The 15000-nt window shown below is 36.9% G+C and overlaps 3 protein-coding genes across 3 annotated transcripts; 2 read left to right on the forward strand and 1 right to left on the reverse strand.

The window, feature by feature from the left end:
• Positions 1–20: 20 nt before the first annotated feature.
• Positions 21–2967, forward strand: LOC136282224 (uncharacterized). Its single transcript, XM_066169550.1, has 2 exons — positions 21–97; positions 1088–2967. The coding sequence occupies exon 2, from the start codon at positions 1151–1153 to the stop codon at positions 2852–2854; it is 1704 nt and encodes a 567-aa protein (XP_066025647.1). The 5' UTR covers positions 21–97; positions 1088–1150; the 3' UTR covers positions 2855–2967.
• Positions 2960–7726, reverse strand: LOC131796643 (galactose mutarotase). The gene is made up of 9 exons (XM_059114235.2): positions 7289–7726; positions 6831–7124; positions 6137–6183; positions 5388–5542; positions 5047–5259; positions 4746–4827; positions 4438–4573; positions 3754–3925; positions 2960–3568 (listed from the first exon to the last, which is right to left on the reverse strand). The coding sequence occupies exons 2-9, from the start codon at positions 6968–6970 to the stop codon at positions 3482–3484; spliced, it is 1032 nt and encodes a 343-aa protein (XP_058970218.1). The 5' UTR covers positions 6971–7124; positions 7289–7726; the 3' UTR covers positions 2960–3481.
• Positions 7727–7838: 112 nt separating this feature from the next.
• LOC131796629 (axin interactor, dorsalization-associated protein-like) lies at positions 7839–14513 on the forward strand. The gene is made up of 7 exons (XM_059114222.2): positions 7839–7967; positions 8290–8415; positions 8931–8989; positions 9566–9697; positions 10013–10135; positions 10991–11108; positions 11990–14513. The coding sequence occupies exons 2-7, from the start codon at positions 8399–8401 to the stop codon at positions 12084–12086; spliced, it is 546 nt and encodes a 181-aa protein (XP_058970205.1). The 5' UTR covers positions 7839–7967; positions 8290–8398; the 3' UTR covers positions 12087–14513.
• Positions 14514–15000: the final 487 nt, after the last annotated feature.

Raw genomic sequence — 15000 nt, forward strand, 5'->3', positions numbered from 1 at the left:
CGCTATTAGTTTGCCTGTCTCACGAAACACGCACGCGGACGAAATAATTATACTTCAACATGAAGGAGGAATTCTAGATACTTTGGACAAATGTTTTGTAAGTATCTTTTGCAAACTAAATGTCGACCGCTCAAAGAATTCCATCTATTCTCTCTTTTTTCCATCGAATTGTATGTTAAAATAATTCAGCTTTTTAGTCTGAACTGAAAATTGGTCAAGTACGGTTTTTTTGCGACTCGATCTCAGGCATTTTTTTTTACCATGGTGCATGGGAACTTTACTAATAATATTTGTGTTGTTTTGAGAAAACACCCTTTCCCTCCCACCCCACCCCAACGAGTATAATGCTTTGGTTTTCGTGTCTTCACCCTCTCAGTTGAGATAAACCCCCTTCCCCCCCTCTTCACTTCCTCTCAGTACCTCGAAAAATACTATCTCAACTCCATTCAGTCCTTTGAAACCTCTGGCTTTAAAATATTGTCTGCTCCTAATCCCTTAACCCCTACATGTGACTGGCTTCCAATTTCTCCTTACATTATCTTCCTTGAAGCAAACGTAAAGGTCAAGAGAGTCAAGGAAATGATCACAAATTTAAGAAACGCCTGATTGTCAAACAGATTTTCATTAAATTTTCCCTACCATAGGAAATGTAAAGAGAACAGTGACTTACTTCTAATTTCCCCTTACACTATCTTCCTTGAAGCAAATTTAAAAGTCACAAGAATAAAGAAAATGATCACCAATTTAAAGAGCTCCCAATCATAAAAAACACATTCTGTCTGTACCATAGGAAATGTAAAGAGAATAGTGTGAAGAGAACAGTGTGACTGGCTTCTAATTTCTCCTTACATTATCTTCCTAGAAGCAGATGTAAAGGTTGTGAGAATAAAGGAAATGATAACCTGGTGAAGAAGCTCCTGATTGTAAAACAAATTCTCTTTGTCAGTACCATAAGAAATGTGAAGAGAACAGTTTGGGGAATATGAATACTTATGTTAGGGTGAAAAGGAGCCATAGGTCGAGGTTCTTGATAATAAACTAGTGTAACCATGTCTGATAGCATAATTTTTTCTTTTCATTCTCTTAGGTTCTTCTGTTGTGGTTAATGAGCTGCTCTCCATAATCAAGTTGAGACAAAAAAGGTCATATTATGAACCAATTTAATTCAATGGGTTTTATGAGAAAATTTCTTGTGCAAGTTAGACTTGTAGGACTTTCCAAGAATTGCTGTTCATCATTGCCTTTTATACAAGCCAGGGGTTTAACAAAAAGTGTTCTTGCATCACCTGTTAAACCACAACAAAACTGGATCAGGTGTAAAAGGATAAGCCTTGGCTTACCATCAGTCCTATGCGCTTTCAAGTCTGTTTCTGTGAAGACCCTGGCTAAGGATATTTCAGCCGTCAAGTCTGCCAGTGAATATCTTTACTTGTATGACAGATTTAAGGACTCACCTGCCATGACTCAAATGAATCGCATAACAATTCTGCATCATTTGGCCAAGGTGGCTGCCAGTGGACCAAAGAAAAACTTCTTCTCTACAAGAAAAGTTCTAAATGATGAAATGGAAATTTTTATCACCTTGTTGAACAATATTGGAAATGATCTTGAGACATGCAAGACTCGTGATCTTGCGACTATTGTATGGTCATTAGGAAAACTAAGGGAGCATGATGCATGGTTTGTTACAGAATGCGAGAATGAAATACTTCGGCGAGATCAGACCTCATTTCGGACACCAGCAGTGTGTAAGATTCTTATTGGTTTTGCTTCACTTGACTTGAAAAGATCCAAGTTCTTTGGAATTGTTGAACAAAGAATTCTGGATGGGCAGCTTAAGATGGCGAAATTTGAAAATCGTGGACTGGCTGGTGTTCTGTGGTCTTTTACCAAAACTGGAAATGAGAGTAAAGAACTATTAGAAAAGTTCCAAGAAGAGATTTTGTTGAGAGGTGTGAGAGAATTTAGCAATGACCAGCTTGCTCAGTTTTTATGGTCATTCACCCAGAAAGGAATTGTACCATGTGATAAACTGTTTTCAATTACAGAAGAGGAAATTTTGCAAAGACCAGTTAGAGATCTCAGTGCTCATTGCCTCAGGATGCTGTTATGGTCCTTTGCAAGAGCTGGATTTGAAGGGAGAGAAGGGCATGATCTTTTTGCTAGTTTAAGTCCTGAATTAATACGGAGAGGTGTTCATGATTTTGATGCAGATGATCTCTCGATGTTAGCATGGGCATTTGCCAAAAGGTGCCCAGATGCCCTAGAGATCTTTGATGTCATAGAAGAAGAACTCTACTTAAGAGGTTTTGCAGAGTTTGGAAACCAAGAATTGTCATGTCTTTTATGGTCATTTGCAATGTCCGGTCATACAAGTACTGAGCTTTTTCTTAACAGCCAAAAGGTATTGATTTCAAGGGATTTAAGTATGCTAAAAGCTGAGCAGTTTACTCAGTTAGTTTGGGCATTTGGAAAATCAACACTTTTAAGATCAGAATTTTTAACTAAGGCAGTGAGTGACATATTATCACATGCTACTGTTTACTCTGATGAGGAACTGTGTATGATATTAAATGGATGTGTTCAGGTATCAGTAGATATCCAAGAGCCTCTTAAGCAGTTGAAAAGAGAAGTTTTGGATAGAAACATGCCTCAAAATAAACCTGAGCTCATTCCTCAATTGGCCTCAGGTTTCTCTACATGTAGCTATGAAGCAGCATCAGTATTTGATGCGATAGAGAAATCACTGCTCACTAACGGCCTTTCTATGTATACAGAGCAAGAACTGCAAGGTTTAAGTATGGCTTTTTCTATAATGGATAGAGAATTTCCCAAAGTAAAGCAAAAACTATAGGAAGGGGGGGGGGAAAGTTGATTGAGTGGAAAATATATAAAACAGCATTATCCATTAAAAAGATTAGTCATGCATTGTTGTATTTTTATTGAATAAAAATTTTTTGTTTAACAACATTGTAGATGAGTATTTAATACGTCTGCATCTGAATTGTGTTTTTGCTACCCACAATAACTCTTTACACACACTATGGACTTAGCACTTGTAAATACCTCAGTTTATCTATTAAGTATATTACTCTGATTTGGAAAAAAGCACTTGTGATTTTAAATTTTGACTTCCATTCTGCACTACCACAATAATAGGCCAATCAATTTCAAGCTTCAACATACCCCCTTACCCTGGCAACCCATGGGTATTTGACCCTCATCTGTGCCTGAAGGGTTGGGAATTTGACCTTGCCTGGAAGGGGGAGGGGTTTGGCTTCAAATTGACTGACCCATAATACACTGATGAATAACCAAGGACCTCTTGAAGAGGAAATAACAAATTTATGAACTTCACCTCTTAGAGTTAAGGTCCATTCTAATTTGAGCCTATCCCTTAGCTTCCTAAAGCTTTTGCCAATTATTTCAATACCCTACTCTAGATATTAATAGTGAATTGTTAATCTAATTATGACAGGGCTCACTGCTTGTCTTTGACATCAAATTTGTAGATAGTTTTCTGTTTGTAAGTTTCCCCTGGCCGAAGAACTGGACTTGGGAAGTTAGACTGTTGACCAAAAAATAAACATTCAAGCAAATGAAAACACATAAATTGTTATACTACTGAAATAATACAACTGAAATATCCCTCCATTACAGAAACACTTGAAGACTTTTCACGGGGACTTTATAGGCTTGAGGTTTGATGTTGGTTACAAATTACTATTGGATACAAACAAACATAAAACTAACTTGGTTAACAGCGTCAGGGTAATTCTGCGCCTCTAGGCAGAAGGCACCAAACTTATGGTAAAGAACACCTCCCTTGCCAGAGAATCCATCAAATCCATTGGCAGTGTAAAATTGAACTCCAGGCTGATCGGTGAACATTTTAAGAACACGCCCACTGCTTGGATGATACACTCTGCAAGATCATTACCATGGACTTGATTATTGGTATACTCCATGGTAAATTTAAAAGGTTTATTTAAATTTGTATTGCTGTCTTTGATATTCACCATGTTCAGTTTCTGATAATGTTTAATTCTCTCTTTGGAGGGAGCTCTCAAGCTGGTGAATTGCAGTGTTGCAGTCTTTGTAAAAAGGACCCCATAGCCATGCACAATCAGTGCTAACCTCAATTTACCCACAGTTCATGCTCTTTGTAGGGCTTTGTAATATGCTCAGTTGTGTAACTAATTGGACATATCGATCATGTGTGGGTGTCCATGATATTGCAGTGTCTGAATGTGTTGAATTGTCAATTTCTTGTGTACTGATGTGGTGTTTTTCAATATTTTTTTTGCAATGTTGTGGAATTCAGAACTCCCCAAAGTTCCTATCAGCTTTCTGAGGCTTCAAATTGACAGAAGCTCTGTCTAAATACGATAATTTAAATTAACTTATTTGTAGATAAATTAAATCTAATCTCCTTACTCAGCGCAGCATTCTTTTTTTCCTTTTAAACAGTAGTTGTGATCATAGCCATCTATTTTATGAATATCCTTTCCAATAGGTTTGGGTTTGGTGAAGTCAAAGGCATCATTTGGGCTTGACACAGAGCATTCCTCACCTAGAATATATAATAATCACTGTTAATTAAAGAGCACAGATGTAACAGAAGGAAAAAGATATACAAATTGAAAGATAACAGGCCTCTGTACTACAGCCTAAGAAGGGCCATATCTTTACATGGAAACTACACCATACATGTACACAAACTGAAAATTTTAGACGGTGTGTACCTGTGGGAATCTGCACATCATTTAGGGGCAGATAGTGCTTAGCATGGATCTGAGCTATGTGATCCAAAACATCATGGTCAATCTGACAAAGAACTTCAGACAATCAATAAAACAAGAATAATTTTACAATATCAAACAAATTTAACAAATTTGTGACTTAAGTATTGTTTAAAACTGTTTGGTCAAGAAAATCTTGATTTTTCAACAAATTCTCCTTGTCAACACCATTAAACATGTATACAGAACAGTGAGGAGAAAAAGCATACTAATGTTGGTGTATGAAGAGTTAAAAAGCTTGTACCTGACCAGCCAAGTTAAAGTAGCCATGGCTAGTGAGATTGATGATGGTGGGAGCCTTGGTTGTTGCTTTGTAGTTGAGTTTAACTTCATTGTGATCAGTAAGTGTGAATGTGAGTCTTACTGTTACATCTCCAGGAAAATTTTCATCCCCATCTGGACTTTGGTGAACAAACTTCACTTTGTTTTCTCCTTTTACTTCACTTTTCCAATTATGCTGATGAACACGAAAACAAAGACAACAATGACAGTCAGAGCAATTTTTAACTCACACAAACTAAAAGACTCTTGGGAGAAATACAGTTCTTTATCTATAAGCATCATCATATTTAGCACAAAGCAGACCTTGTTGAATCCAACCCATCCTCCATGTAGAGTATTTGGAGGATTATTGACGGCTAAATTGTATTCTTTGTTATCAAGGGTGAACTTTGCATTTGCAATCCTGTTTGCAACTCTTCCAACTGTAGCTCCGAGGTAATGAGGGTTACTCAGATAGTCTGAATAAAAAAGGAAATATGAATGATCGCAATTAAAGTTTCACAAACAAAATGTCCATTGCCATGCACAATCAGCAACACAATTGTTGACACATTATAGCCCAAACGCAATTAATTCTAGAAAAGTACACCTAAGAAGTTCAATTTAAACTCCATCAATAACTATTGCCAAAGTTGCCATAAAAAGCCAGTAGCTGATGGAAACCCCCCCCCCCCCCCTGCTATCAGAACATTTTATGCTTGGTTACTTTGTGAATTGTGATCAAAATTAGGAAATAATATTTTTTATTCTAACATCAAATTTCTATGGCTTAAAGAGTTACTCAAGTGTCCCAGAGTGCTAGATAGCATGTCTCAGAGAGTTTCAAATTTCAAATTTTTCCAGGGGAACAAGCCCACACACCCACTAGAAGGGTCAGTTACACACAGCCACGTGCTATGCTTGCTTTTACTTACACGCATAATTCAATTCAGCCACCTCCTCAGTTCAGCTCATCAGTGTATCTTTTACATTCTCATATGACAACCCTGTAAATTCTTACATAGACTTCTCAGTGATGGAGATTACAAAGATTAGATATTACAAGCACTTACCCTCCAACTTATCATAGCCCATAATGACATCATCCATTTTTCCATTCCTGATTGAGTTTAAAAAAAAAAAAGTTGTAAGCTAGGGGTTTAAAACCATATTTCTTTATAAATAAGTGCCTAGGCCCTTATCTAAAAATTTAGCTTAATTCGAAAGAGGGCTAGCATCTAATTTCTACTTCTAAAATCTTCCCTGAATTAATCATTAATGTCACGAGAATGGAGGAAACGATCACCAACTCAAGAGGCTTTTGATTGTAAAACAAGTCTCCATGTCAGCACCTTAGGAAATGGTCCGTACGAAGAATATAAATACTGCTGTTTGGGTGTAAGGGGTTAAGCTAATTAGTTGATAATTACCCCCACTTTACTGAATAATAATTATATATAAAAGTAATGGTAAAAAAAGTGTTTGTAAGGTTAAGATAATGATAACGACAGTTGGTCGTACATTTGCGAAATGCTCGGCTGTCTGGTTGTACATTACAGGTAGTCGGATGCTGTGTCAAGCACCGGAAAACCTCGTAATAAAAGTCTGTCCATGAGTTGTGCAACGTGTACGAATAAAGTTTTATAGAATATTCTGTTTACTTTCTACCACTCACCCTCGATCCTTGCCACTAAATCAAAAGGCAAACAAACTCAATATGCAATATATAACGTATCACGAAAATTTCAAGAACAAACCCAAGTTTACCTATCAGGGCATCTTAATGCTACGAAAGTCGCTCCGAACGAGATCACTTCCAGTTCCAGTCCGTGTTTGTTTCTGATAGTGTATTTCCAAACATCCTCTCCTGATTCTGTTTGGCCAAAAACCTCCCTAGAGACCACCATTTTGAAACTACGATTCTAACCCGGACTGCGACTCAAAGGAAAGGCTGCCACAGACACCAAAAATATTCGATACCGTCGAACTCAACGTCGGAACTGAATTGAAAATATTGATTCCAGCAGGAAGTACAGATGCTACTCGTGGCAGCCTTATGACCTGTAGGGATGAGCCGGAAATAATGAATCGGGCAAGATTTCCTTACCACTTTTCTTTCCATTCTTCATTAAATATGAATACAGTTCTTCGATTGAAATAAACATTGATAACCATTTCTACAAAGGCTAATCGGGCTACACGAAAATCTTTCCAATATTCATTACCTTCGATACCAAGGTTGCAGATCTGTAGAATTCAGAGTTTACGAGAAGTATCCAACCCTCGTGCTACAGCACTCAGCCGCTCACTTCCGTTCCCGTGCGCGCTCGTGCCCTTTGTGGCTCCCTGAGCCTGCATTCTACTTATCATCACCTCGAGGCGAGGAAAGAGCAATCATGTTGATTAAGCGATCGATTGTTGCTGTAGAATTAATTCAAAGTGGTGTGACCGCGAGTGCCCTAATATAGGATGGTTTATACTATGATCAGTCTCTGTGGTAACCTTTGACTAAATTGCCCGTGTTTGATATAACGAAAGAGGATGAAACGACAAATAACAATCACAAGGCCATCGACAGAACGCCGTAACGACATAGAGCTCAGAGGCGCGCCATGCGAGGCGAAATTGCGCCTCGAAAAATTCTAAATGTCAAAAGACAACGGCGCTTCGGTCTCAGTGTATTTTCGATTTGCAAATTATACAAATGGATCATTGTATCGATCGCAGAGCGCTGTGAAATAACAGTTCACTCTCGGTGCCCGGGAATTCCTGGGAACAATTTTTCTCTCCCATGACTCAATGCGCGCGTGCTTTATCTTGAATTTTAGCGGGAAATCATATCGAAAATCTTGAGTTGCCACGGAACTATGCGTTGGGTCTTCATGCAAGGGATCTTACGAGAAGGTGAAGTTTATATTTCAAATTTTAAAGTTTAATGTTACAAGTTTCATTTATCAGGGGCAGGGAATTGCCTCAAAATTGCCTATGCGTGTTTATTTCTAATTGCCATAAAATTCAAGCAGAAACGTTTAGGAAATGCTTCTTATCTTTGTCAATCGGTAAATTTATTCGCTCTTGTCTCTCGGGATTGTTACCTTGGAGGTGCACAGCCGATAACTAATCTATCCAGACACTATTTACTTATTTAAGATACCATGTTGCTGTTGGCTCGTTCAGTAATGAATCACAGACAATTGTAATTGTGTCTGATGTTTTTACCACATAGTTGACGTCCTCTGTGATCTATTACTCAAGTATTACTGTACAGACCCACCACAACATAGAGTCTATTTATTTTAAAAAAGCAAAATGTTGTCTATGGTGACGTCACCTACATGCGTCTATCCTACAGGTAATACATAAGAACAGATAAAAATGTATGTAGGATTAAAATAGCAGATCACCTGTAAGTCAAAATGCAATGAAAGCGCAAAAGTGACACTCTAGGTGCAGCCGAGTATTTCATTGATGTTCTTAATACATTTTGACGCGTTTTCTGATCTAATACTGAACAGAAAAACGCTAACTAGTAAACGCTAACTAACTAACGTTTTAATAACGTAGAATCTGTTAGTTACAATGGTTATAATATCTCTGTATCTGTTCACCACTACATGGTTTTTTTTTTCTGATGTAAATTGTCTCTCAAACATTACTCTTTCTTCATTCAGGGTCATTTTTTGGTTTCTGATGTAAATTGTCTCTCAAACATTACTGCTATCTGAAGGATGGAAAGCCTACAACTTTTTTTTCTGTTCTGTATAGCCTCAAAAATTTTTAAAAGCTGACTGAAAATGCAAATTCCTACCTATTTAATTGTTCATTTAATTATTATTGAGTATATGATATTTTTATAAATTTTGTTAGTGATACTGATGTAACAGAATATGGAGATGAAAATGGAACTGAGCATGTTTCTTCAGTTGGTGAGTTCTTTCCTTTTTTAATGCATGAACACACTTTAAGATCTTATAGGCATTCAAGTTATTACTTGAGTACACCAGTGTACTCTGTCATAGAACATCACTATGTCTGGTGTCTTTTCTATCAGTAATCATACAGTTCAGTGTGTGACACAGATTACTTATACTGCCCAGGATCCCATTTTCAGATAGGGCGATAGTTACCTCAAAATTAGAGTTGGGCATGATCAATACTCTTCTATGCCCTTGAAAATTTATGTGCTTTTGATTGAATGAAAATTCCTGATATTGCAATTGTTTTTAAAACATGCTTATACCAACTGATTGAAAAGGCTAGTTTACAGAAATGCAATAAAAACAGCAGTGTAGCACACCATTTATGAAAGAGTTCTAGAAACTTACAGAAGAGAACTATCAGTAACAGTACTCAGTTGAAATAATCTGGTCATGTATTTAGCATGTTAAACAACCATAACCCTTTTTCAGATATTAATCTTACATATGTCATACATTTTTTTGTTTTTGTTGTATTTTCTCTCTGTCATATAATGATGTTCATCTTTTTTCTTGTTTTTTAAGCTGAAGGAGGGTCTTTGTTGCCGCGTATCCCATTCGAAGAAGGATATCATCGACTTGTTGTAAGAATCAACCAGATTGGACTGAAGGATGCCCATGTGTACATTAATCCATTTTTTTCTGTTTCTGTGAAAGGTAATGATCAATGATTATTATAATGCCAAGGTGGAGGGGATGTTAACTAATTCCTTTAACCCCTAAGAGTCACCATGAGCATGTAATTTCTCCTCTCAATTTCATCCCTAAAACACACATAGGGTCACAAGAATAAACAAAATGATCACCAACAAAAGAAGTTCTTGATTGTTAGGTACATTCTCCTTACCAGCACCTTAGGAAATGTAAGGAGAACAGTATGGAGAATGTGCATACTGATATTTAGGGTGTAAAGAGCTAACAAATAACTGCAGCAAAATTTATATTGAACTATTGAGTGTTTTCTCTCTACAGATGCCAATGGTGTGAATGTCACCCCAGCTCAAGATACACCCACTTCAAACAGAGTTAATGGAAAGTTTATCAACTTTGACACTGATGTAGAAATTCAAAAGCCTATAGAGAAACTTCCAAGAGGTTAGAGTTGTTGTATTTTTTATTTTGAAATCCCATGTGTCTATTTGGCTCTTTGTCAAAAAAAACATTGTAAAAGGGAGAACTCTTAAAAAAAAAAGGAGAGAATTCCACCAATCACAGCTAAATAAGATTTCAGAAGAGGAAGTTTGATTCATTTCTAACAAATTCAATGAGTACCAAGCCAGTACAGTTTGTTGATTTGAAATTAAAAGCTCTGTTCTGACCAAACTTTTTTTTTTGAATGGTCAGTATTGAAAGAAAAAAGGCTGTGATGCAGCATCTTCTTCTCCCCACTGTTTCACAAGGGAACACAGGGAAATTTGAAAGGAAAATTGTGTAGTCAATCAGAAGTCACAATAAGGAGCTTTTTCCGTACATCCCTTCAATTTGTCTTACATGGTTCTCACTCTGTACATGTTTGATTTATTCTGACAAATCCAACCTTATCTGTTTTAACTTCCCGGAAGTTAAAAAATAGTGTAAAACTTCTCCTTGCCATGTTAATCGAGCAGGTGATAAAACAAAGTTCTCAGGAGGAAGATGTTACCCTCTAAGGGCCTATTTACACGGTACGACTTTGTCGCATGCGACAAGCTTACGACAGGCTTACGACACGAATTGTTTCGTGTAAATCAAACCTACAACTCGCTTACGACTCTTAAGTCATGTCGTAGGCCTGTCGTAAGCTAATGTTGCATACGACAAAGTCGTGCCGTGTAAATAGGCCTTAATAAAGCCAAAATTCTCCTGAAATTTTTTCAAGTTAAAATGTACAGTGACCACTAACAGAGAATCACTTGTTAGTTACTGGGCAGTTAAAACGTGTTAAGACTTCTCATTGTTTTCACAATACAGGTACCGCAATATTCTTCGAGTTTAAACATTACAAACCGAAAAAGGATATTGTGAGCACAAGGTGTTTTGCTTTCATGGAACAGGACGAGTTTAAACCTGGTCCTGCCTGTATCGAACTGTAAGTAAATACGACTATTTGTTAACTGCATCAGGGACGCTTTCATGATATAAGCAATCTTACCAATCAAAATTGACTAAAGTGTTTGTACAGACATAAGCGGTGGCCTTGAGGTCATATTAAAAGGGTCTGGGTCAGAGCCTAATTCCGGAATACTGTCTTATGTTCTTGGGCTGGACACTGACAGGGATTTCAAAAGCATTTGCCATAAGCGGCTGCCGACGGTGCCTGAAGAGGCGGCTAAGCCCGGAAAAGGGGGCGTACAGCAAAACTCAAACACGAGAGTGGTGAGAGGTCTGATTAAGGCGGCGGTAGATCGAGGGTAACTGGCTTTCATTGAAAACCCTGCGCTTACCTTTTATTGACTGTGTAACTATTTGTCTGTATGTCTGTCTATCCGTCTGTCTGCCTGTCAGTTTGTCTGTCCGTCTGTTTGTCTGTCTGCCTTAACGGCTGACTGCTTAGTTCTCTATCTGACCGACTTTCTGACCATCTGACGGTCAATGATTTCCTCTTTATCTGAATGTCTATCTTTCTGACCAACTGATTTTCGCCATGTTTATTTGATTGACTTTCTGACTATCTCAATGTCTGTCTATCTGTCTGAATGTTTGTGTGTCTGTCTGCTGTTATCCTGACACTGCTTTCTCACAGTCTTAGACTGCAGGGTTTCTTTTTTTTTTTTTTTCAGCTATCAGAAGCCAACGAATTTTAATCGCAAGAGGTTAAATCTATATACACAAAAACCGCTATATATTTGATTGACTTTCTGACTATCTTAATGTCTGTCTGTCTAAATGTTGTGTGTCCGTCTGCTGTTATTGTTATCCTGATACTGCTTTTTCACGGTCTTAAACTGCAGGGTTTCTTTTTTTTTTCAGCTATCAGAAACCAACGGATTTTAATCACAAGAGGTTAAATCTATATACACAAAAAGCGCTATATCTTCACCTAACACTCAATGTCCTTGATGACTGATATCAGACAATAGATAGCATGCGAGTAAGCCCTTATTATTATCCAACAGCACAAAGTAAAGTACAAATATCTTGCGATATTGTACGGTCATTTGGACAGTTGGTTTTTTTGTACTGCAAAAAGACGCTTCTCTATTCACTTTGCTTTTCCTGCCATATAAGAAATGAGCAGAAAAACTTGGCAGAACAAAAAGCAGTTGAATAATAAATAACTTATTAGGCGTTTTGGTGTGTTGTATCGCTGAGTATCGTTACTCGTGGTTTGTGATTTAACTCGCCCTACGGGCTCGATAAAATACGGCATAACTCGTAAAATACCAAGCGATGCTATACACCAAATTACTCTGTGATACTAAACACCAAAACGTCTAATCAAATATATTTATTTGCGCTTAAGCACAAGCATTTTTTTGCCCGAGTCAAGTATTGAAGCGTTGAGAAAAGCGAGCCAGGGAGGAGTCTGCAAGGGGTCTGGCACTTATAATTCCTCGTACCAGACCTCTTGCCGACTTCTCGCCTTTCTCTGGGCCACCCGAACGCTTGTGCCAAAGCCTTAACAATGACGACCTGCTCGTGGGCTAGACAAAGATGATTTATTTCATTTGCTAAAACACGAGCAAGGAGTCAAAGGATTCAATATCTTTCTACTGAATCATACACATATACGATTAAAATTTTTAAGCGCAATCCTGATGCTAACCAAAACTATCCAAGAGTTTTTACAAGGGGAAGGAATCAAGCTATTTTTTATTACAAAGTGTGAGTAGGGTTTTTTTTTCTTTCATTGATAACGGATTTTCGCAGAGAATTATTTTCAAAGTGGCTGTGAGCTACTGAAGCAAAAATTGATATTTTTTTCAAGTATCTATCGATGAGGGATTTAAAATACTCCTTGTCTTGGAAATTGCGTACCATTTGTATTACGGTGTATCAGTATCATAATTAATTACAACACTAAAATATAACTAGTTTACCACGATACAAAAAATCATTACTTGCCTGCGAATTCTAAAGAAATGTATTAGTTTTACAGTGTTCGCCAAGGCCGGGTTGTTTAAAGCTGGGTTAAGATAACCCCGGGTTAGCGTCAAACCTGATTTAGATCTGAAAGCTTTAGAATCAAATTCAGTCGAATTTCTTTTTTTCTAGAATGTGGCTCTTTGATGCTCTTATAAGAACACAGAAAATTATCCTAAAAAGGCTTCTGAATAAAGGAATAAAGAAACCTAGATTAAAATTTAACTTTGGGTTAGCGCTTATCAACATATTTCTTTAAAATCCGCTGGCTCTGTAATGAGTTTTTTTATCGTGGGAACTAGTTATATGTATCTATTTTAAAGAAATATGTTAGTTTTACAGTGTTCGCCAGAAGAATTGAATTTGCCCTTATATCAAACTCTTTGCGAGATAAAAAGCAAACTTAGTTTGAAAACAGCGAATTCCACAAGGATTATGAATTATTAGAGAAGAGGGTTCAATATTCATTTCTCCCTAGACCTAGAATGTCAAAATTATTATTATAGGTTTCATAAGAGACTGATGTGCAGAGCAAGTGGAACATATTATAAGCTAGAAATTGACGAAACAAATCCTTTGCTTCTCACAGGCTGGTACTTCAACGTGAATTAGTTATAAGAGAAAAAAAATATAGCGCAAGTTCTTCATTTGACCGTAACTAGTAGCTAATATCATTCAACAGTCGAAAGAACATTTTGCTTAATTTTAAGACTAGCCTGTGGCGCTACTCTGTTTTTTAACGAAAGAAGAATTTTTGCCACTTCTTACATCAAAAAAAAAATTAAACAGGTAATATAAGCCTCTTTAGTTTGGGAAAAAACATCTTGTTCGACATTGGAAAAGGAAATGTTTTAATGTTTTTAACATTTTAAGAGCAATTTATTTGGTAGTGAATGTCAGAGAAAAACGGTGAAAATCACCTATATTTCCTTATTATCTTAAACGTAACTAAGATTTAGAAACTATTTAGTAGATCGATTTATTTTATAAATAGTAGTTAAAATCTATAATTGTAGATGTCGATGTATTTATTTAGGAAAGTTTATTTGTTGACAGAGCTCTTTTCATCGTATATCATAATTAGGGTTCTTATCATTATCATTAGAGAAATTTTCAATTGAGGGTCGAAAGTAATCCAAGATTGCATCGGTTTAACTCTACTTCGTTCTGTAATTGGTCCAGAAAGCTCGTGTCACTTTTTCAACAAATTAGATGCAAAAGTAACACCAATCATGACTTGGCCGCCCGCGTTTCCCCGCGCTTTAGGCAGTTTGGTTGTTTTTACCTCGAGTTCGCAGCGGCTTGTAAAGATCTTTTCCTTTCTTCTGATTGATTGTTGTGATTCCTTTTGTTTTGCTTTAACGACACGCAATCAAAGAGCACTCGATTGAAAAATAAAACTTAGAGAGTGAGAATCACTCCTAGACTGGTCATTCTGTTTGTCAAACTTTTCATTTAGCTTACGCCTGCAACTGATTCAATTTTCGTCTTTTGATAACATTGTATGCTTGGCAATTACTAAAGGACAAGACCAAAATGACAGAGTCTAAGTTCTTGGGGTGTTAGTCAGGACTTAAGGCAAAATTCGTTTTTCATCAACGAGTCTTATCGAGTAGCTTTTATCTGATAGAGATTCCTCTGTGAAAACTTTCTTCAATCGTATCAAATTGATCAGAAAAGTCTTCCGCGGAACATTGCAATTTCTCTTTTCAACCATTTAAAGCCACAAAACGTGCACATGAGGTTTTAGAATTTAATAACCACCATTAACGCAATCTTGTTAGCCCTAAATTTCCATCATGACAAAATCGAGTACCGTTTCTTCATTAATTGTTAACAAATTGAATATCTCAGTGACAGGATTTAAGGAATCACTTTTTGAGGGTTTGAGGAAATAC

Source organism: Pocillopora verrucosa, chromosome 7 (assembly GCF_036669915.1).
Source record: "Pocillopora verrucosa isolate sample1 chromosome 7, ASM3666991v2, whole genome shotgun sequence".
NCBI lineage: Eukaryota > Metazoa > Cnidaria > Anthozoa > Scleractinia > Pocilloporidae > Pocillopora > Pocillopora verrucosa.